At 42.0% G+C, this 23,086-nt stretch overlaps 2 protein-coding genes across 8 annotated transcripts; one reads left to right on the forward strand and one right to left on the reverse strand.

Moving 5' to 3' along the window:
* Window positions 1-1,547: 1,547 nt before the first annotated feature.
* Window positions 1,548-16,464, forward strand: LOC133138192 (ras-related protein rab7-like). 3 transcript variants are annotated; one of them, XM_061256742.1, is made up of 7 exons: window positions 1,548-1,963; window positions 8,002-8,171; window positions 10,572-10,634; window positions 11,583-11,709; window positions 12,656-12,874; window positions 13,749-13,877; window positions 14,752-16,464. In XM_061256742.1, exons 3-7 carry the CDS (start codon window positions 10,582-10,584, stop codon window positions 14,845-14,847), a joined length of 624 nt encoding a protein of 207 aa, XP_061112726.1. In that variant the 5' UTR covers window positions 1,548-1,963; window positions 8,002-8,171; window positions 10,572-10,581; the 3' UTR covers window positions 14,848-16,464. The 3 variants fall into 3 exon arrangements, with proteins under 3 accessions (XP_061112726.1, XP_061112725.1, XP_061112727.1); XM_061256741.1 differs by lacking the exon at window positions 8,002-8,171 and having other exon boundaries at window positions 1,549-1,963; XM_061256743.1 differs by lacking the exons at window positions 1,548-1,963; window positions 8,002-8,171 and adding an exon at window positions 8,266-10,470.
* Window positions 16,465-17,345: 881 nt separating this feature from the next.
* tada3l (transcriptional adaptor 3 (NGG1 homolog, yeast)-like) lies at window positions 17,346-22,861 on the reverse strand. 5 transcript variants are annotated; one of them, XM_061256738.1, is made up of 9 exons: window positions 22,707-22,861; window positions 21,983-22,210; window positions 21,598-21,848; window positions 20,087-20,192; window positions 19,563-19,695; window positions 19,316-19,419; window positions 18,890-18,999; window positions 18,546-18,737; window positions 17,346-18,185 (listed from the first exon to the last, which is right to left on the reverse strand). In XM_061256738.1, the coding sequence occupies exons 2-9, from the start codon at window positions 22,190-22,192 to the stop codon at window positions 17,993-17,995; spliced, it is 1,299 nt and encodes a 432-aa protein (XP_061112722.1). In that variant the 5' UTR covers window positions 22,193-22,210; window positions 22,707-22,861; the 3' UTR covers window positions 17,346-17,992. The 5 variants fall into 5 exon arrangements, with proteins under 5 accessions (XP_061112722.1, XP_061112720.1, XP_061112719.1 ...); XM_061256736.1 differs by lacking the exon at window positions 22,707-22,861 and adding an exon at window positions 22,645-22,694; XM_061256735.1 differs by lacking the exon at window positions 22,707-22,861 and adding an exon at window positions 22,618-22,691.
* Window positions 22,862-23,086: the final 225 nt, after the last annotated feature.

A 23,086-nucleotide genomic window follows, 5' to 3' on the forward strand; every position in this document is an offset into this window, starting at 1 on the left:
TTTTCATTTATTAACAGTAGAAATTAAAATAAAAAGCAATCTCGATTTGCAGAAAGATCTCATGTTTAACTTCTGGTTCTGATTCTGGTTTGCTTCTGTTCTCCAGGATATTAATTGTAAAAGGCTTTTTGACCAGGGGTGCTGCCCAAATTTTTGTCATCGTGGTAATGGTGCGAAAGGTCTTTCATTTTCTTTGCACATATGTGCTAGTGTTCATGGTGATACTGATGCTTATTCACCATGCTGGCATTTTGGAACAAAGCCGTGTCTTTTCAAGTGTGATATATACCTGTATAACAGTAAGGGAGATCAAACCATCTATCTGCACACCTAACTGCCCTCCACAAAAATATGTTAGCCCTTTATAAAGAAGTAAGCTGCACCCCTTCCATTACTGTTATGAAAACATAACACCCCAGTTATGGAGTTCTGGTTGTAGTGGTTATAGCAGATGGATATCTACACTCAACCTACACTGAGTCATAAATGGCAAAAAAAAACATGCTGTTGCTGAAATCTCATACATGGTTAAAATGAGATGTGATGTCTTTGGACACTTGGTCAGAACAATTATAGGCATAACATGGAGGAATTTTTAGTCTTGTTGTGGTCCTGTGTTTACAATCAGAGACATCTCCTCCTCCGTCCTCAACCCTGCCCGCACTAGCTGTGGCTAGTGAGGAAAAGGAACAACAAGGTGGACTCTGGCTCTTAAATGAGCCTGTCTGCTTGCCATTTCGCTGTAGGCCTGCTTTTGTTCCTCCACCTCTGCCATTGCAGTAGCAAGATAGCTACAAATGCTGTGCTGAAACCTGAGACTCATTCCAATCACATATTTTTCTCCTCTTTTTTTCTTGAAAAAAAAAAACTCGAAAAAAGAAGTCAAAATGTCAATTATGCAAATAGAATGTTCTTGATCCTTCAAACAGCAGTTAGTGGCCACGTTAGTTACAGACATGGCAGATGCCTGGCAGATGGGGAGAGATGTGTCCACAGGTTGGTACGTTATACATCAGGCTTGCAGAAAAAATACTTCCACAAAGCATGCAATCATGTTTCTTGACTCAAAGGCAAGATTGGAACTTCTACTTCTAGCTAATAGAAAGAACATTTAAAGGGTTGGAATGTCCTTAAAGATGGTGGACCTTTTTTCAGGGTTAAAAAAAAAAAAAGTGAAAAATAAGCGATTGGAATGAGCCCCTGATCCCACACCACAGGCTTTGTGGCCACACCCACCATTCTGCATACAGAAGAGTGCCACGCCTAAAAATGTCCCAGACTCATTTTAGAATAATAAGGAGCACAGATTTGGTGCAGAAAGGTAGAGATTGTCAGTACACCATGGTTATGCCTCAGCATGGTTATTTTATTATATTTTCAAGGTACAAATCATGCATAGAATGCCTTTAATGCCAGATGACAGTCCTGGATGACGTCTCAACTGGACGATAAAGGCGTGGTCACTTCCACAATCCAATCAGCGCGGCCAGTACAAAATGTGGGCAGGGTTTAAGGTGTGTCTTGTACAGCGTGCGCCATGACGTCAGTGTCCGCTGACACAGAGTTGTTTTGGAGGAAGTGAGAGAGGAAGGAAAAAAGCAAGAGGGGAACGGGCTGCAATCTAGCTATCTACAATACTAAGCTGCAAGAAAGTGAAAAGGCAGCCACTATTTCGCAAGATAGCGTAGCTAACATTTTTTGTCTGTGCCAACACATCAGAACTCTAGAAAATAGGTCGAAAAAGCATAAAACGTGAGACAACGTAGTCGCGAGTTAGCTATTCTTTACACCAGTCCGCCGCCTTGAAGAAAATCTTGAAATCATTATTACCTTGCTAGCTATAGTGAGCTACTGTCTGTTTCTTTATCCACGGGAAGGGTGTCAGCGTATAAAATATTGGCAGCTAGTGTTGAAAATATATATATTGAAACTAAGATTCACCTTGATCTTCTGGAAGTAATCGGTAAGTTCAACAAACAATGCAATTTGCCAACATGGATGCTGGGACTGGGTAACGTTAGCTAGCGGGTAACGGGGAGGCCTCCTCAAACCGGAGTAAGAAACAGGGGAGACCGCTTTTTGAGTGATATATCGCTACGGCAAGTGCCTCATTTTTATTCGCGAAGCGTCCAACAGGCCTCTGAGTGCATACTTTTTGAGCACAGCTACAAATCAGATGGCTTAACGACGTTAATCAATAAAGTCGCTAACTTGCATGGCTTAGCTGAAATTCTGGCTAGCGAAATGACGAGATAGTTGGCTAAGTTAACATTTAGCTATAGCTGACTTGTCAAAATATGGGTCAGACGTTGTAACGTTAACTGTTAAAGACGAGCAAGGCCCATGGACACGTATTGGGACATTTTTAGAATTAATCTACGTTAGCTGTATTTTAATCTAATGGTTAAGTTAACTTACAGTAACGTACAGTTAGCTAGATAGCTGGACAATGTTTGTTTCACAGTGCCATTAAGGATAACTGGTTAATTGGTAATGTAGCTTGCAAATTGCCAGCTTGAAGCGAAGTTAACTTAACTGATGGAAATGGAACTTTATCATTTTGTATCCAAAATTAAAGGTGTGACGATGGCTCGCTTTTCTGGCTGCACTTGCCTCTTTGACGATAGGAATTTGTGCCAGTTCTGAAGCATGCTAACATTAGCTAGCTAGCTTAAGTTGCCTACAAACCAAGGTCTGGTTAGTTCGCTTAGTATTGAATGGAACGTAGACTGTCCATCAACCATCCGAGGGCTGTAACACAAGTTTAAATATAACCCATTTAATATGCTTGACGTTAAGCAACTTGCTGCCTCCATGGCTAGCGGTGCAAGAACTTAAGTTTTCCCCATGTGATCCGATTTTCTGGCATATCATGAGTTGCAGATTAGACTGCAGCCACATGAAAATTACACTAAGGAAGTAACTTTGCTAATATTAGCCTTCCGTGTATACATTGGAGTGTGGATAATGACAACACCTTTTGGCTTTCTGATAAGCGAGCTATTTATACTGAACTATATAAAAATATACACACACACACACACACACACAATTTAATTATTCAATCAGCCTGGCGTTTCTCATAGTGCCAACGTCAGGGTGATATAATTAATTTAGCGTGAACACAGCCTGTTTCGTTGGCGAATAATGGCTGGTCGGACAGTCCTGTGTCCGTGATGCCGTGATGATTGCGTGTTCTGTGTTGAAGCATATTGATAAGATATGTGGTTGCTCTTCTCGCCTTGTAAGGTCGCACTGGGTAAGAGCTTCTGTTAAATATCTCTGTTCTATGAATGGAAATTAAATCGTAGACGTTATATTTAAATATAAAAACGCCTGGGATAATTGAGTAGATCTAGAAAAGTATCTGTAGCTAACGTCTGCCACTTTCAAATCATGGCTATAATTCGTCGCACTGCTCGAACCCTTTAGCTGAGCAGGACAAGCTACACCAGCAAAACATTCAGGAGACATATGCAGCAGTACTTGGTGCCTTTGATCAGTATTTAGCCTAAACCAAGACCCGGCCGTTACGGGAGGTCCTGACGTTTGTAATCAAATCGAAAGGAAGCAAAGATTTCACATGTAGCAGAATGATGACTGTGATTCAGTGAGCTTGGATTTTGCAGTGTCATCTAGCCGTGCTTTGCTGTACTTAATGGTCTGTCTCTTTCTGAAGGAAGAAGTGGCAAGTGATGGAATAATTTGTTTGGGGATATATAATGTATGTAATAGATTTTTGGTTGTCCACTTAGGAATGGTGTGCATACAATGTAATTACAGATCACATACAAATGTGCAGAACGTGTATTAGGCTGTGTGGTGATTGAGTGGATTATTGTGCATTCAATTTTCTATTTAGTTAACTAATGCAATCTGGTCTGTGTATGTTCTTCAGGTTTGAAGTATGGTCCCTTTCCTGTTGCTTCATAAGTAATGTATTGTAGAATTGAGGGAAAACAAATGCTTGATTTAATGTCTTTTTATAGACATGATATTGATATGTGACATTGAGTGACATTGAACCTGTTTCCTTGCCATGTATGGCCCTGGGGTGCTATTCGTTGCTTTCATGCGTTTGCATGTTCTCCATGTTCTCCATGTTCTCCATGTTAAGTGTTGTATTGAGAAGGCATACAGCCACATATTGACTTATTTTGGGTCTGGTCTAACTGTACTAGACACCAGGACAGTACATGGAATGGAATAGAAAAGAAAACAACTTAATTTTCCTGCCTCAGTTGGACAATAATCATTTGGTATCACCAAATAAGATAAAAGCATTACATCAATACGACAGGTCTCATCACCACCATAGGGAGAAGTGTTCTTAAAGTCACCTGTGTGGGTTTGAGTGAATTGCATTCTATCTGAGGGGTAGTCGCAGCTTGTGAAATTCTAGCTGACGAGGAGATGGGCATGGGCAGTAGAGCATGACCTGAGTACCAGAGGCAAGGGGGCTTTCTTTGTGCTTCTTCTCAGGGACATAAAGTGCCACTAAGCAAGAATTTTCTGTTGAAACCAAGGTGAACAAAACCCTGTTTCTATTAATCGGGCTGTGGTTTCAGTTCATCTTATTCAGCAGAGTGCTAATGCGCTGCTGAGACTTTGTATTGCCTAGCAGTGGCGATGTAATTGCAGAACCTTTAATCTCTGTACACTTGAGACAAGGAACTCTGCTAATGGCTCATTTTGTACCGCTTTGGTCCGTTTCTGATTCACAGCATTCTTGGTGAAAGATCATCACATGTAGGCTAATTACACAAGGTTGCCTGGTCTCTGCGTGTCATCGGCTGTAGTAGGCAAGGAGTCTCCCTCCTACCACGTCAATATGCAGTGATTGCATTTCTGATGTGCTCCTGACTGCAAACCTGTCTGTGCCTGCGTTTCTCTCACCCAGTTGCTTCACAGGAAAGTGGCCGGGACATGTGGGGCAATGCTGGAGCTGCAGACTCGGGCCAGGTTGGGAAAGACTGAAGGGCATTTTGTTGTTGTTTACCTCCTCTGGCTCGTGTAAACGGACACGTCGTGTCCCCTGACTGTGCTTCCTGTTCGGTTGGCAGGGTTACGCCTGGATGACTGACGGTCTGTCAGACGGTTTAAGTGAGAGAGTGCTGTACTATTCCGATTGCGCTTCCGTACATGTCTTGCAACAAAAAGTAGCTGAAGCGTTATTTTTGGAAAAATTGAATTGGGTGACATTAAGAACATGCTGTTCTAAAAGCTTTCTAGAACCTACAGGCTTCCCCCTCGGACAATATGCCCTCCAACATATGATACGAGGCGAACATCTGTGCCCTTTCGAGACGGAGATTTCCTTTGTTTGTGAGTATGTGAGGAAATGGTATTTTTGTGTTTGTATGATTGATGGGTTTTGCGTGTTCATGTGTGTGTGTGTGTGCGCGCCTGTGCGCTCTGCTCCTCGTGACTGCCGGCAGCTGAGGGAACACATGACTGGAGTGAGGCTGAGCAATGCTGAGAGCAGAACAGCTCTGAGCCCTGTGTGCACACTTCTGCACTCTACTGTGCCACCCACCGGCGCTGGAGCTCACTGCTCAGCTGACTTTTTCCTTCTCCTTTTTATTGCATTCGATCCTTTTTTATTATCATTCCATCAAAGCACTCCTCACACAATCTCATTTTCCCTTTTCTCCCTCAATGTCCTTCAGTGACTGCCCTGGACACTCTGTCTTATCAGTCAAGATTGTACGTGCACATCCTAATAATCAAGGTGCCCGGCTGGAAAGGACTGGGGCGCTCCAGTAGGCCATGTCACACAACCCCAGCATGCATCTGCATTGATCAAAACGACGCCATTTTGGCAGTAATCCAGGAGCGGCACCGATTCGGCACCATTCTTTTCAGTTTCATAGTTTAATTTGGTCGTTGTTGTCCGGTATGCCAGAACAAGCAGTGACAAGGAGATGTTGAAACGGATATACACAGTTAGCGTATGTTGACTGACGTAGTTCTTCATGGAACCACAGTCGACAAGGTCTGTGAATGTTTGAGAGTAACCATGTCATTTTATTTGCTGTTGAGGATTTTGAATGTAAGTTCGATCATAAATGCTGGTGCCATTGAGGTATGTTGCATCAGGGTGAGTTGCAGCTGCTATCTAAAAGAAATATATCCGCAAAATTGGATGGCACTCCGGGTTAGAGGGGAATTTTTCGGTGAACGGCCCCTTGTCTAACCAGGACCCATTCCACTCACTCTTTCAGTAATGACCGTGCAGGTTCTGATACTCCACAGCTGAACAGTCATGGCAGATCCAGCCTGTGTCCAGTAGTAGCCTTTAAAGACTGAGTGGTCACTGGAGTACGTGGAGGGAAAGTTAAAAATACTGGCTTATTGTAGGTCAGGAACTTTCCCCCATTCTTTTGATCGCTATAAAAAGCACCCCAGGAGCATGGTAAGGGTTACTGATTTTTTAGCCTGTCATGCTTATTAATATACAGATTAATGTCTTTTTCATTGAAGAAAGTGTGTTGTAAACTTTTGAGCATTATACTGCCACAATTCATTTCCTCTGTGGTGTAAATCTAGTCCAGTGTAGTAATGTGACATTCGGTGTTCTATAATAAAAAAGCGTGCACAATGCTAATGCCTTTTATGTGGTCTAGGGATGGGCATTTTCAGTATTTTCATGTTTTGGTTAACTGCCGACATTTAATCGATGAACCGGTTAAAAATCTATTTTTATAAGCGCCGCAATAGGCAATCATGCTGCAATAGGCTGGACCACAGCCAAACCAATAAAAGTCAGTACAAGCACATTAATTAGATGTATTACTGCACAACAGGGGCATTATGGCGAAAAATATCTAAATGAATGTATGTTTGCACAAATGTCTAAAGCAGTGTATCACCGATAATATTTCCAAACTCCAAATATTTTGAAGGCATGACACTGACAAGCGGGGATTGAATGAAAATGGCAGCTCTGAACATCAATACCAAGATATTAAGCAGTAGGCTACTCGCTGAACAACAGATATTCTAGCTATAGGACACTACCTGAGGAATGGCACGGAACGGCTCCTGCCTGCTAATACGTGACTTTGCACTTTCTCCCAAGTTGAAAAAAAAGGAAGTTGTGGTTTTCGGCCGGTTGCCCGTTTGCGTGGAAATGTAACAAGCAACCAGTTTTCCCACATTCATTTATGGCTAGTCCACTATTGTTCAAGGACACTTCCTTTTGTTTTAATTTTACAATTGATTTGGTGTTCCTCCCAGCCACGGTCCGCTATCGCAAAATCCTATCCAGTTGTTTGAGCTTGAAGGCTGGCAATACCACTTGTAGAACTGAACTTCAATCTCTTGAAGTGTCGTTTTTCCCTTAAAACCAAGCTGGTTTTTTTTTTCATTTTCTGATTCTAATCAGATTTAAGATGAGAAAGTAACGTTACAGACGCCAGGATGGTCAGATTTTATCTTTCCAAATTTATCTTTGTTGTAGTCTTTTTCCTTCTCAACCTGCACTGTAATGATATTGCGCAATGTTGTTTTCTGGCTCAAACAATTCCATGGGCTCAAGAAAACCTTTATTTCGCTTACCAAAATGAAGAGGCAACATGTCCTTGCGAGTGACATAATATGCTCCTTTCTGGTTCAATCGCGAGTGCGAATTAGAACCTAAGTTTGATGTGACATATTTACAAGTTTTTACACATTATCCTCTTCAAAATGTTGCTTGCCATCGCCTACTCCTCTTTTGAGTCAGTGGTGCTGAATCATGTTAATTTGGCTATTCTGAAATTCTACAACCCCACTGCTGTAGGCTGCCGACATAATACCCAATAAATGCACCACTTAGAGGACTTTGACGTTGTCTGGGCTTTCAGTTTGTCTGCTGGTTTTTCAGCATGCTGCACTTTGGATGTTCGTCTGCCTTCCCCGGTCTTTCCATGCCATGATATTGGGCTATACATTATTGGTATTTGGCAGACGCTCTTATCCATAGCGATATGTGCTCATTGTGTTTCTCCCCTGGAACAGGTGCAAGACAGACTCTGCCTGTGGTTTTATTTCCAGGCCACAGTCATGGTAACGTGATCCATGGGAGATTTTCGTGCCAATGTGATCCGTGGGACATTTTCGGAGGGATGGAATGGGCTACACTCACAGTTCCCAATGAAATGCACAGTTACCTTTGGGAAATATTGAAGGTGCTTTGTTAGACAAATACATCCTCTGAAGCCTGAATTTAGTGGTAATCACAGCAGTCATGGCTGGATGTAGTTCAGAATTCTCCATGGAAACCTACTGCAGTTTTCAAGAGCATGATGTGCACTCTATGACACTTAATGCTAGTACACTCACTGTGGTTTTTCAGCCTATTCATCTCTTTTTATAGCCATTACAACTTTGCTTTGATACTTAAAATTTGGCACCGCATGCTGAAATGAATTAAACACCTACGACCATGCTGTGTGTTGGGTACTTGCACACCAGAACTGTTCTGCCTGTGCACCTGGCTGTGTGCCGCAAGGCAGTTTCTTGCCTGAAATCTCGCTCAGTGTTGTGTATCTGAACCCACGGGGAACCTCTTCCAGATGGTGGCCAATGAAAAATACACGTTCAATAGTGTAATGTGTCAACAGGAAGCAGCAGGTTTCTATATGTGGTGTTCACTGAAAGATACATTTTTATGTCTTTCTCAGAATACGAAGTCGGTCCCTCATTTATGGACACTTTCATTGTCCAAAACAAGTATTATAGGTTATAACTTTTGTCCAGAAACATTTCAGAAAAGGCATTTAATGATGGTTGAACATTCATGCATCATATTTCTGTGTAAAGATTTCAGAAAGTCTCATATTAAGAAACTGTTTATCCTGAAGGCATGTCATTTTATCTACATGAAATCAAAACCTTTTTTGCATTTCCCTTAGTTGGGGAGGGAGAATTATGAATATTAATTTGCACTGTATGTTTGTGACAGTGTGGTTGTGTTACGGATGTCTCTTGTTCATGAATGTGAACTAATAAAATTTGTTCACATAAATGTGGACTAATAAAATTTGTTCACATAAATGTGAACTAATAAAAATTGTTCACATAAATGTGAACTAATAAAAAGTAGTTGACTGTATATCTGTGCAAAGTCTAAAGTCTAAGCCTAACACCAGTATTCTGGGGTGCAGTGTCAATACTGTTTTAAAATTAAATAATTTGTGAACAGTCAAATAAGTAATGTTTAACAGGATACACTAAAAGCATGTCTTCTCAAATTCAAGAGATGACTCTTTGGTAATATTATCAAAAATAATGAAATTTCCGGTTTATAAATATCGAGAGAAAGAAAATACTACAAAGAGCAGTGAACAGTTAAAAACTAAATAAATTCAATATTTGTTGTCACCTTTAAAACTGCATCAATTCTCTTGGGTTCCCTGTCCTGCAGCTGTATAAGAAAATTGACTGGTAGGCCAATTGTGCCAAAGATATTAGAGAACTTGCCTCATGCCTTCTGTAGACTTGGGCTGTCTCACTTGCTTCTGGCTATCCAGGTAATCCCATACAGCCTCAATCAAGTTTCTTTTATCTGAAAAGTGGTTACTTTATTTGACAAAATAAAAAACATTCTTTGGAAAATGAATCTCAAATTTGCTCTTTCTACTGACACATTCAGAAAACAAACAAAAAAAAACATCTATGACCAAATTTACATAACATAAATCTAGGGTGCCTAAGATTTTGCACAGTACTGTTTGTGTGGGTTGTTTCACACTGTAGTCAAAATGTTGGGTTTTGCACATTTTCACAAAGGTTTATAATGTGCCTCTCCGCATCATTCTGTTGCTGTGGAATTTCCCACGTACAATGGCAGAAGATTCAAAGCCAAGAATACATTGAACCATGGCCAGAACAGAAATGAGGATATAATTGAATCCTTATTCCATGCCAAGCAATGGATGGGCGACTGTGGCTTTGTACAAAATATTGAAGGTTTATATTGTTCAGTAATTCGTAGTAGTGGGTTCCAGGCTTTTAGAGCCTACAGCGCACTGAATGATGGGATTCATTTTTGTAACCAAGCTGTTATTAAGTTGTGGCCAGATATGAGCTCCAGTGTGGGGTTGAATCAAATTCTCATTAATATAAATAATTAATTATCTGCAATAAGATATATTTTTTCTACGTTGTATCATAACCCAATTCAACCCTACCCAAGACCCACGGGTTGGCTCTGACCCTCTTTAAGGGACCTCTGTAAGGTACGGAAGAATGATGGACAATGGATGGTGAGGAATACCTGTGTGATTACAGAAACTGCTGGTGATTTTGTGTTTTTGATTTTGATTTCAGTGCTTTGCAGTTGTAGGCTGTAGGGTGGGTCCGCTCTGGCTCAGAAATCACAGCTGAGTTCTGAGATGGTGACGCATACTGCGTGTGTCAAATTTCAAAACCAGTTTAGCGTGTCACTGTCTGCTCGACCCGTTCGCATCGCCCCACAGAAACCACGTGAGCCTTTGCTTGCATCACGCATGACTAATGCTTAATGAGCGTTACGCATGGAGTGCCCTGAAGACCTACTGAGATGCGTTTGTGTCCTCTCTCCCTAGCTGGGACAGAATGACGTCCAGGAAGAAAGTTCTACTCAAAGTTATTATCCTGGGAGACTCTGGGTGAGTTACATCGATATTGCGAAACCGCTTTATTTGTCAGTAATTATCTCAGAGGGCGTCTAAAGCCACATAGGTGCTCCCTCCCTGTTTCCCTGGCGTCCCACATACTGTATGTAATCTGACCCAAGTGCAGTCTCAGATAAACAAGTTTGATGTAGATGCGTTTAACTTGATGCCAGAGAAACCGTGGAGAGAGGACTGTGCATTGCAAGATGACAATAATCTCACTGGGGGAAGGGGACTCTGAGTATTCTGGAGGTTCCTTTATTTCAAAGCAATTTCCTGAATGTTTCACATAGTATTATGATACTCAAATTATGTATGCCATGACTTTGGCTTGCTCTTCAAGATTCGTCCGCAGCAGGGAAGGAGGAGTAGCTATATTTATGTTTCCAAGGATACATTTACCCCCTGTACATTATACATACCCTCCCCCCCTCCTTTTAGGGAAGTATTTAGACAATTGGCTGCTCAAATGTCTCTTGGAGAGGGGACTTATATTTCATTGTTAGTGCATAGAAGAGCAAGCAAAAGGTATATACTTCATTGTAGGACTGCCCTCCGCATGTAGTGAAAGAGAATCCACCCGACGGTGATGAAAAATCCCTTTAACTGTTTAATAGATCAAAAACCCTCTCCATGGGTTCACCACAAGATGCAAACACCTAGCAAGCCTCAAAAATAGAACGGGCAGGTTATGGACAGATGAGGAAGCTGAAGAGGGCTGCATTATTGGCCTGGCAGAGGGTCATAGACCAATAGGATTTACAAGGAAGCATTGAATATGATGACTTTATTTCAGTTTGTGTTCATTTGTCCAATTACTTTTGCTCCCCTAAAATTGGAGGGTGATGAAACGCATACCTCTGACCTGAATTGTCTTCTTCCCTGTTCCCTACTTTTTATTTTCTTCTCCTCCTTTCCCCCAATCTCCGTTTGCCTCTGTAGAGTTGGGAAGACTTCTCTAATGAACCAGTATGTGAATAAGAAGTTCAGTAATCAGTACAAAGCCACAATAGGAGCCGACTTCCTGACAAAAGAGGTGATGGTGGACGACAGGCTCGTCACAATGCAGGTACCACTTCCTGCCAGCTGCTCAATGCAGGGCGCTATACGCTGTGATGTCACAATAGTTATAACGCCCCTAATTAGGTTGTTTTTCAGAGTCAGAGGAGAGGAAGTTAACTCTTAACAGTCACTGTGCTGCAGCAATATAGCTATATACTTAGTCATTTCTGTGTTCAATAGAAGCTTTTGTGAATGATTATAAATGCATCAGCTTATAAACTAGCACTCATGGCAAAAGTGATACAATTATCAATAATTAAAGAAAACAACTATAATTAATTGAGAACAATTTGCCTATTTGAAACAATGATACAAAGTCAGTTGCACATTATAGATATATGACTGTGCAGTTTGATGGATGGGGGGTGGGGGGTATGTGGGAGAGAATCTGTGCAAAGTTCCGCACATCGATTCCGGACTGAGTACGTGAACCTAGAAAGAAGGAACAGAAACTAGTGGTGCTGACAAATAAGATGTCTTTAATGAACTAGATTGAATTCATTCATTGTATTTTGCATTAGTGGGGCTTGCGGTGTAACCTGGTGTACAGATACATTTCAGTTGCATATGTTGATTCTAATGCTATTAACACTACTGAAATAATTGAAACTATCAATTCTTAACCAAGTTGCCATTTCATTTTTGCCTTTTTTTGTTTGTTGGCATCTTGGGTCATAAAATCAAATGAAATGGTTATTCACAAAGTGAATAGTGAATGGTGAATTTCTTGCATTCAGTTAATATTGTAATATCGCTAAATCTAAACAAATATTCTTTCAGTGAACTTTCTGTTGCATACTTTCAGAAAGACAAGATCTTGTTTCAAACTCAATTCAGGGAACTTTAGTGGTGAGTAGTGTTGTAAACAGAATAAAGATCCACATACATAGGGAGACGGTAGGGACTGTCAGTTGTTCTAGGGTGCAGTGGCTGTAATCTTGCCCTTGTCTCAGATCTGGGACACTGCGGGGCAGGAGAGGTTCCAGTCCCTGGGTGTGGCGTTCTACCGCGGAGCGGACTGCTGTGTGCTGGTGTTCGACGTGACCGCGCCCAACACCTTCAAAACGCTGGACAGCTGGAGAGACGAGTTCTTGATCCAGGCCAGCCCGCGTGACCCCGAGAACTTCCCTTTTGTGGTGCTAGGCAACAAGATCGACCTGGAGAATAGGCAGGTGGGTGCTGGCACAACTGTGAGTGGCCTGTGTGAGGACAGGCCTGGCTTTGTCTCAACTTTTTCTGGAAATGTTCAGTTGGTTGTTCACATTTTGCAGACCTTACACTCAGCGGCTGTTTTAGAGTTATGTTCTGTTTCAGTGTTGAAAATCATAATGTACTTGAATAAATGAATTGCATAGCTCTTATGTGTCATAAGGAGACAGGTTTTTGGAAAGTGGATAGTAGGTAAGCACATTTGAATGGGTGATGTATTAAGTGCAGTTAATGTACAAGTTATATTTTTGAGATTCATTGGTCTAGAACACTTTTTGTTTTGTATTTTCATAAACTATTAAATGTTGGCAAATTTTTGTTTTAAAATCCATTTTTCCCAAAGTCCATTGGGAATGGGAATTCTAAGGTCATAAAATGATAGATACAGATCTAGCCACAGTAAAACTAGGCCTATATACAGACATAACCTTTTGTCTGTGCCATGTTAAATCATACCTGATTATACACATACTGTTGACTTTTTAGCCACAAAATTAGACATGAAATTGGAGAGAAGCATAGCCTGATAAGTACATGTAATTGATATGGGCTGTATAAAGCCAAATGACTGTATCAGGGAAGATTCCAGAAGGAAAGGCTTAAAGAACAAAGGTAGCCACTTGTTTTTATAAATGACTTTAATTTTCCACCTCATGCACAGAGAGAATAAAACGGATGCGTTTTTGCTTTAGTCCCTCGCTACACTGACAAATTATACAGGAAAGTGAAAGTACCAAATTTCAAAAAAAAAAAAAAAAGGAGTGGTTGCTCTTATTTATGAATTGGAGCGTTACATTGGCGGAAAGATTTGGAGCGCTGCGAATCCCTGTCCCTCAGGTAACGACCAAGCGTGCGCAGGCCTGGTGCCAGAGTAAGAACAACATCCCGTACTTTGAGACCAGCGCCAAGGAGGCCATCAATGTGGAGCAGGCCTTCCAGACCATCGCACGCAACGCCCTGAAGCAGGTAAGGGTCCGTGCTGGAGAGAGAGAGGGGGAGGAGGAGGGGCGCTGTTAATAGATCAGCGCAGTTAAGCCTGGTCTTGTGAATGCCACGCCTTTTGGGGGCACATTTCACTGTTTTGCACTGAAAACAATAGTAAAAGAAGACGCCAATGACAAAGAATAAAAGCTACAGCTGTAAAAATCCCCCAAAATATGTTTCTGTGCTGTGAACTGCACAGCCAAGGTATTGAAAACCCCGCAAGCATTTTACCAAATTTGCCATGTCCGATTAAATATGATTAGCTTTATGCTAATGCGCTGAGAAAACTAGCATGTCGCTAAATGTCCTCAAAATTGCGTTATGTAACAAATGTATGTGTAGTTTAAGCTTGTACATGTTTACTTCACCAGATGTAAGGAGAGTATGTTGCCAGACGGGTAGAATCTAGTGGATTTGTATCTCGTATCTCTGTATCTCGCTAGTTGGATTCTAGGGCGCGATGTAACCTAATCGGTACGCATTTTAGTTATATATTTTATATCTTTTGTGTTTTATTGCATTCCCTCTAGATTCAATATAGAAAAGTCCAGGAAAGTACCCATCTGTGTTGCTCTGATCAATTCAAGAGAGTTGACATGTTGAGCCCGTTAGGGGAAATGGTCACTGACTAGTGTCTCTGTCTTGGTCTTGGCTCCTCCCCTCTAAACCATTCATTTTCACTCCCTTTTCTCCCTCCCAACATATCTCCTGGCCTCTCTTCCCTCTTCCCTCCACCCATTTTATTATTGCTCATTGAATCCCACCATTTTCCTCTTTCTGTTCATCACTCCATTCTCTTTGTCCCTTCTCCTGGCCCTCTCCCTCCTCTCTTCCCCTGTCTCTTCCCTACTCCCAGGAGACAGAAGTAGAGCTGTACAACGAGTTCCCAGAGCCAATCAAACTGGACAAGAATGACCGAGCCAAGCCATCGGCCGAGACCTGCAGCTGCTGAGGGGGGCCTGGGACCAAGACTGTCCCCTCGGATTCTCTCTGGCCTTCCAAACGCCCCTTCTCCTGAGCACCTCCCAAAAACGCACACACGTGCCTGCACACACCCACACACACACTTTCTAGAGGCTGAATCCTCGGCCCAAAGAGCACTCAGAAATTTCATTTCAGACCTCTTTCCTAAAGCATAGCCCGCCTTGCCCTAACCGTTTTACATTTATCGCTCGACACCTCAACACAGATGCACTCTTTCCCCACCTTCTAGACCATGCCCACTTTTCCTGACCTCTGTCTGGCCAACAGTGAGGGGATGGGGGCTCTGAATTTAACAGGTCGGGGTGGAATTTTGTGGAGAAAAGTGTACCGGTCTGCAGCTGAGATTGTGTTGGCTTCAGTTTGTCCTGCAACTTAAGTTATTTTGGAAATTCACTTTCTTCTAAACGATGGCTGTTTTTGTGAGCTAGCTAAGTGGATTCCATTGCCTGGAATCTCTTGAGGAATAACCTGTTGTACTAGTCCGTTGTACTAGTAGGTTTTTTTTGTTTATTTTGTTTAGTTTCTTTTTTTTTTTTTATTGGCCTGGATTTAAAATCTCAAGGCAAACCGATGCTTGTGTATTACTTTGCACTTTGTTTGAAATGCCTTTAAACGTGGGGAGCACTCAACTAGTCCTTGCTCGATGGTGATGAAACGTCCATTTCAGTTCTGTATTAAACCTGCCGTCTTGGTCCTGGTGTTCTCCGCACCAAACTACACGTGTGTAAGAGGCAAGTCCACAGCCCCCTATGTAACAGACGGTAATAAAACCAGTTCCCCCTCCTTTCAAGATCTGCCATTCTGCTGGTTAGCCTGAATTCACATGAGAAATAATCGAACAGGTGTAAGAAGATATGATATTGTAAAGGAAAAAATGAAGTGTTCTGATTATTCGAAGATTATTAATACTACTTACCATTTAATACTACTACTATTACTACTGCTGTTGTCTTCTGTTTACTTTGTCAACCATCCTGTTTCAAGACTAGTTACAGATCAGACACAGCTTCTGATCCTCTGACGGTCAGTGTGGAAGGTCAGCTATGTACATTCAATCTCTCTCACACGGTCTCTGCAGGTAGCTCAGGTTGGTGAAAGATTTGTTAAGTGCTTGGTATTACTTTTAACTGATCAGATGCCTTTTCAGTCTGTTCATATACTCTGACTATGTATAAAAGTGTAATTGCGTTATGGGGAAAAACTCAAAACTGAAACAACATTGGTTATTCATCTGACAAAAAAAAAAAAAAAATCTCTTGTGAAGATTCATCACGGTATTATTAAATAAATAATAAATTCAATACCAATGATAAGTATTTGGGTTTCAAAGTAATAATGATAATAAAGGGTTATTGAGTAAATGATTTGTGATGCACTGTTTGTTTCATAAGAGTAAGGGGGATGTGCTGAAATGTGACCGGTCATATCACACCTGAAAAAAGATCCATCTTCAGTTGCTCCAAGAGCTGTGTATCTTATGAAACATTAAGCTTTTGACAAAATAATGTTGCCAAACATTTTATGTAGATTGGGATATACCTGTCATGTAACCACATAGGTAATAAATAAATAAAATTAACCATAACCTTTTTTCTTTTTTAAAATACACATTCCAGATTTTCCAGCATACAATTTCGCTGCTATAGAATTTGAACAAATTGATCATTTCAGCAGAAACTGGGACACTGTCCAGAGTGCACAACAGTTTGTCAGATTTTGGCTAAGCTTGTAATGCATTTGTAATGTTATCTTGTAATGCCCACAGGTATGATATGGACAGTATAGAAATCAGTTTATATTATTTTTGCCTTCAAGTTGCATTTGAATACCTTATACTTGAACATGAGTGGGTATGATAGCTGGTTTAGTTCATTGGAAATCAGGGACTTCACCCTGGGTAAATGTAGCCCTCTTTATTTTGCTTGTCTCGAGACGTGGCATAACACGATAAACACCATTTAAACCTTGCTGTGTTTTTTTTTTTTGTGGTCCAGAAATGTATGGATATAAAAATGTTTTTAAATCTCGGAATGCACGCTTTTATTAAATGTACAGGTATTTTTTTTTTATTTGGAATACATTTCTAAATTCTACATTTTGACAGTAGTTTGATTTGATTAAATTACAGTAAGACCATTCAGTAGATGATTTTGAGATTTTGTGTCAAGAACAATTTTGTTAAGAGGTAACTGACTACAGGTGTTGAATTCCCCTTCAACAAACACGATCAGAGCCATACCCATAATAAAAACCTGTCAAGTGTTGCAACTACCTATCTAACCATGTTTTAGACCACTGATGTCCTTTTTTGTATTGCATTACTATTTACGGACTGGAGTGCATTTATGATGCTACACATTGAATTCACTAGTCATGATAAACGTAGGCAAATCCAAGTTGTATTGTCAATCGAAAGAATAATCAATTTCTGTGCATATTTATATTTGGAATCAAAATCCCCCCTGCTTCATACAAATAACTGTTTATTCAAACATCTACAGTTTTTCATTCACAAACAAATGTATAAAATTGACAATATTACAAAAAGATGGCAAGGGAGTTCAACTTAAGTTGTCACAGGTTCACAGCAACACCTGACTCCAACATGAATTACACACACGCACATAGTCCACCTCCATTCTGTTCTTCAATTCACGGGTTAATGTCAGTGCCTTTAAACACAGCTGCTGAATCCTTTCCAGTCTCAAAGGCATACATATCCATCTTTGCTAAAATCTCTCGATTTTCTGTTTGCAGTTTCAATAATAATAAATCTACATCAAGTTTGACTTATTTACACTGGTGACTAATGCTAAGTGGTGAAGTGACCAACATCAGGCTGTGAAACCTGTGTTGGGGGAACTAAAAAATGTCTCTTGGACCCACACACACTGTACGCATAACAGTGGGCTGATGTGGGCTAACATGATGATAATGTGAGCTACCATAGAATGGACAAATACTCAAACCATACTGCGATTTAAATGACTGGAACATTCACCCATCCGAGCAACACGGCATCTCTCCCTCCTTTATAAGGATGCGGCCTTCACCCACCCCTTCTACCATTGTGCCCACAATTACAGCACTCCCCTCTGTCCCTCTGTCCCTCCCTATCCATCCAGCAGTTTTAGGATGCTCTCCCTCTCCTTCAGGGCCTTCCAGGCCTGGTCCTTCTCTTTCTTAGTGGGCGTGCGCTTCTTCTGCCGGGCAGCCATGATGCGGCGGAAAGCTTCCATCACCTCGTTGTCAGACACTCGAACCCGCTGCCTCAGTTCCTGTTTCCGTGTCTCCTCCCTCGCCAGTCTGCAGGGGGTGACAGACACACAATCTTTAAAAATACGGTTTAATAAAGCACAACAAACTCATCACTACTCCTGCAGTGCTAGGAACCATGTTATAACTGGTGGATAAAAGTTGTAAAAATGATCATCATGAAAGTGCGTTGCAGAAGATCCCCAACTGGGCAATGTAAAAATAAAATTAAAAAAGATTCCAATGACAACAGGAAACCAAATCACCTAGACACCCCACCTATTACCTAGCAGTCCATAGATATGTTCCTCTGATCTAGAACCAAATGCTTGGTTTGCAGACCAACTCATATTTGCCATGAGTAGAATACTTTCTTTCTATTATTCATTATGCATAATCCTCATCACTCACCGGAGTAACTCAAGTTTGCGGGTGCGGTTGTGTGCACTCAGGGCCTTGAGCTCGGCCTGTCGTTTGTGCAGTTCGGCCAGGACTTCATCCTCAGATTCGCCCCCAGTCCCTGGCCGGTCCTCAGTGTCCAGCAGTCCCTGAGACACCAGTTCCTCCTTGATTCGTGCCTCCAAAGAGCGTGTGTGTGGCACACTGAGGGAGAGCAGAGATGGTGGCAGTTAGACCCAAGAAGGTGAGCAGCAGTGATGGCCCACTGCGTCCCAGAAAATGGTACAGACTTGGCTTTGGTAGACAATGACTTTAATGTGACTGCTGTTGGTCAGATGTGTACATGGGAGTCTTACCTGAAAGCTTTGCCCTGGCTACGGGGGGACGTGCTTGCCCCGTCGTTTGCAGAGTCCTTCACTGGTGCGTCTGGGATTGGAGAGTCTTCCATGGGAGAGATAATGTTCTCCTAGGAGTTTGGAGATAATCCGAGGAACAACGGATGCAGAACGAAAAGGAGGGAAAGGTAGACAAAGGGAGAGGTGGGAGTAAAAGCAGCATAAGATGGTGAAGATGGGACAGGTAGCAAATAGGTGGAAGATGGAAATGAAGAAGGAAAGTGGAAATGAAGCATAAGTTTCAATGTCAGTGGCACATTTCTATACAAAACACAACCTCTTAGTTTGTGGTCAGTATGAACAAGATAGTAGAGGGTAGTACTCAGAATTTAAGTAGCATTATCACTGAAAGAGAAGGGAATCAAAACCAGGACACGTGAGTGTTACCTCCACAAGAGCCTGAAGGAGCCGCTGCGTGAGAGGACCAAATGGGCAGCCATCTTCAGGAGGGTCGTGCTGGGACTCTGACTTCTTCAGTAACGCGTCCACATCTGGGGGGTGAAGTACATCTTTGGGTCAGCATATTCTCTATGTCCGAAAACATCATCTTCATTTTCATCAACGGCTGCAGTACAAGGCAGAGTGCGTGCCTATCCCTCTCCTCTTTACTATCACTCTTCTAACCAGCCCTCACCCTTGGCATCCAGCTCTGATAGAGGTCCCATCATGCCCTTCTTCTTGTCGTTGGCTCTGGCCCCATCCCTCTGCTCCTCCAGCAGGTCTTCCTGAGCCCACCGTTGTGAATAGTGTTTTCCCAGGGCCGGCACCTGCAACAACACGTGTGGTCACACACTGACCCATATTCCACAAAGCACACTTGGATCACTCACAGCTCACTCAGGTATGTTGCTCCCTGGCACATCAAGGAATGTCAGCTTCTCCGATTTCTCTTATGAAACGCATAAATATAACTTTTCATTCAGTCAGCTAAATTGTTTAAAAGCAGTAGCTGGCAGTTCTGGCAGATTTTTCACAACTGTAAGACAGTCTTTGACAAGAACACACTCTGACAGTACATGCCATTACCCCAGGTTTAGCACATAGAGTAAACATTCAAACAGGTCCTAGGAGGGGACAGCTAAAAGAACCAGGCAGAATGAAACTGCATGTTCATGGCATGCAGCCAGTGTAAATAAGTACGATGTAAACCCCATGAACCTTGTAGTATTCTGCTTCATCCTCTGGAGGTTTCAGCAGCTCCTCCAGAACTCTTATCTCCTCATTGGTGATGTCAGCACAGTACGGCTCCACAGATGCCCAGAACCTATGACAGAAACACAGATGGACAACGTTTGAGTTGTACATTTTTGAGTCAGTACAAAATTCTTTTAGATTGTTGAGTTGGGACAATATTCAATATTCCTATATCCAAGTACAGCTCCACCAGCTGGGTATAAACACTCACTGAGAACTTGATTAGGAACACTATACTAATACTGGGTAGGGCCTTGCTTTGCTCTAAAAACAGCCTCAATTCTTTGCGGCATGGATTCCACAAGATGTTGAAAACATTCCTTTGAGATTCTGTTCTATGTTGACATGACTGCATCATGCAATTTCTGCAGATTTGTCAGCCGCACAGTCACGCTGTGAATCTCCCGTTCTACGACATCCCAAAGGTGTTCTATTGTATTCAGATCCGGTGACTGGGAAGGCCACTGAAGAACACTGAACTCATTGTGATGTTCATGAAACCAGTTTCAGACTACTTTTGCTTTGTGACATGGTACATTATCATGCTGGATGTAGCCATTAGAAGATGGGTACATTGTAGCCATGTAGGGATGCACATACATGCAACAATACTCTCAAATAGGATGTGGTATTCAATTGATGATTGATTGGTATTAACAGGCCCAAAGTGTGCCAAGATTAATTCCCCATACCATTACACCATGGATTCATGCTGTTGGCACCAATTCTGACCCTACCATCTGTATGCCTCAGCAGAATCAGTCTTCAACTGTCCAGTTTTGGTGAGCTTGTGCTGTTGTAGCCCATCCACCTCAAGGTTTAACATGTTGTGCATTCTGAGATGCTTTTCTGCTCACCACACTTGTACAGAGTGGTTATCTGAGTTACCATTAGGCTTTCTCTAAGCTCGAACCAGTTGACCTCTCTCATCAACAAGGCATTTCCGTCTGCAGAACTGCCGCTCACTGGATGTTTTTTTGTTTTTTGCACCATTTTGAGTAAACTAGAGTCTCTTGTGCATGAAAATCCCAGGTGATCAGCAGTTACAGAAATACTCAAACCAGCCTGTCTGGCACCAACAATCATGCCACGGTCGAAATCACCTTCCCCCTACCATCTAAAGCTCCTGACCCACATAAGTAGGTGTACAGGTGTTCCTAATTAGGTGCTAGGTGAGTGTATATGTCTGGTTTTAAAGTTGCTCTTTTTAACCCATACCAGGACTCAGATATTACAAAAACGTGGATCCCCCACTATTAGATTTGTATGGGCCAGATGTGTAAATTTAAATGAGCTTCTATATGTCAACGGTGTCCACTAGAAAACCAGAGTTCTGGATTTCATTCCATCCCAGGTCTTATGAATATAACCACAAAACCTGTTGGCTGCTAAAAGGCATTTCTAAATCTTTTAGTGCCGTGGATCTCCAGAAGCAGGACTGGTTATTAAGGGTATGTATTGTGCATGGTGCTGACCTGTTGGGTGCATCATTCTTTGGATTGCGAGGCATATCCTGTGGATCCTCATTAAACTCGTATTCTGAGATCTTGGGCTGCAGGTTCTTGGATTTGGGCCTTCCAGGGCCGGGCCCTGGTCCATGGCTACCCTTTCCATCCACTTTTGGCTTCTTGGGCTTTGAGTGGCGTGGTGTAGCAGTGAGGTCAGCCTCCTTCCCCAGCTTCATGAAGCGCTTGTCACCTTTCTTGTCCTGCCAGTCTGTAAGGATCTGAGACACATGCAATACACCTCATGGGTCATAGGGAATATATTTTTTTCGTATTATATATGTTTTACCCTGGTTGCTAATTTGCTGTCTTGCATACCCAGATGACCAATTTACACCTCCCTAGTCTTCCTCACCTGTCTCTGCTCTTCGAGGGCTCGGAGGCGACGGCTGGCTGAGGACAGCAGCGTCTCAAGCTCCAGCTGCAGGGTGTCCAGCTCCTCAATGCCGATGCCATCGTCATCAGAGCGGCCCAGCACCGCCGTGTAACGCGGGCACACTCTGTTATGCTCAACCGGCTTGAAGTCATAGTATTTGAGCGCGGGGCAGTCCTTCAGATCACTCATCCTTACGCTGAGAGAGAGCTGTGGATGCAAATATTCGGTCAAGGCAAATACACTGAAGACACTGTGAATGAAAGATTCATAGATCCGACTAACGTTATATGGGTAGAATGTAGCGAATGTTAGCTCGGGCTTCACAAATGTGGAGACAAAAGTGGTTATTTAATTTGATAATAGTTCACGTAGCTTCATTCCTAATGACAAAGTGGAGCTATCTAGCTAAACGTGTTGTGTATGTCTCAGCAACGTTACGTTCATGACAGCTAGCTAGTCGAATTGGCGCTACAGCAAACTCCAATTGAAAACAACGACTTACACAGACGCAGACACGGTTTGCTAGCATGTTAGCTCGCTGTGAATAGCACGTTTTCAAAGTTAGTATGAATCAAACTGCAGCTCATTGAATGAAAATTGTGCCCGTTATTAACCTCGCACGATGCATTTATGTCTCCTACCCGATTTGTCGGACAGAACAAACTGACCATAAACGTATTATTGAAAACATTAGTACATTTACCTCCAGAGAACAGCATCCATTACTGACAATACCATCGGAGGGCTAAGGGAAGGACCAATTCCTATTACGTTGCATTCGGTTTTTTTTTTACAAACAAGAAACGCAGTAGCATGCATATATTTGAAAATGTACTAGTTTTGCGGTTTTGAGAAATTATTACACTTTGTATTATATGATAAGGTTCCTTTAAATAATGATCAATGCCATTACACCCCTACCTATGGAATTGGTACAAAACGTTGAGCATGCTAATCTTGGCGTTTTTTTACTCGGTAACACACGCACGATCCCCTGATTGGTGTAGACGCCCAATGCGAAATATTTTGGCCAGTTGTGGATGAGTGCGCTTTCTTTGCGAAGAGAATAACAACGAGTTCCGA

The sequence above is a fragment of the Conger conger genome, chromosome 10, assembly GCF_963514075.1.
Source record: "Conger conger chromosome 10, fConCon1.1, whole genome shotgun sequence".
NCBI lineage: Eukaryota > Metazoa > Chordata > Actinopteri > Anguilliformes > Congridae > Conger > Conger conger.

Coding starts and splice junctions, on each gene's coding strand:
- LOC133138192 (XM_061256742.1), top strand. CDS start 10,582: ATGACGTCCAGGAAGAAAGTTCTACTCAAAGTTATTATCCTGGGAGAC. Junction 11,710..12,655: donor ACAGGCTCGTCACAATGCAG/GTACCACTTCCT, acceptor CCCTTGTCTCAG/ATCTGGGACACTGCGGGGCA. Junction 12,875..13,748: donor TCGACCTGGAGAATAGGCAG/GTGGGTGCTGGC, acceptor CCTGTCCCTCAG/GTAACGACCAAGCGTGCGCA.
- tada3l (XM_061256735.1), bottom strand. CDS start 22,674: ATGGTCAGTTTGTTCTGTCCGACAAATCGGGTAGGAGACATAAATGCA. Junction 20,193..21,597: donor AAGAATGATGCACCCAACAG/GTCAGCACCATG, acceptor TTTCTGTCATAG/GTTCTGGGCATCTGTGGAGC. Junction 18,186..18,545: donor CGCAAACTTGAGTTACTCCG/GTGAGTGATGAG, acceptor CACCCCCTGCAG/ACTGGCGAGGGAGGAGACAC.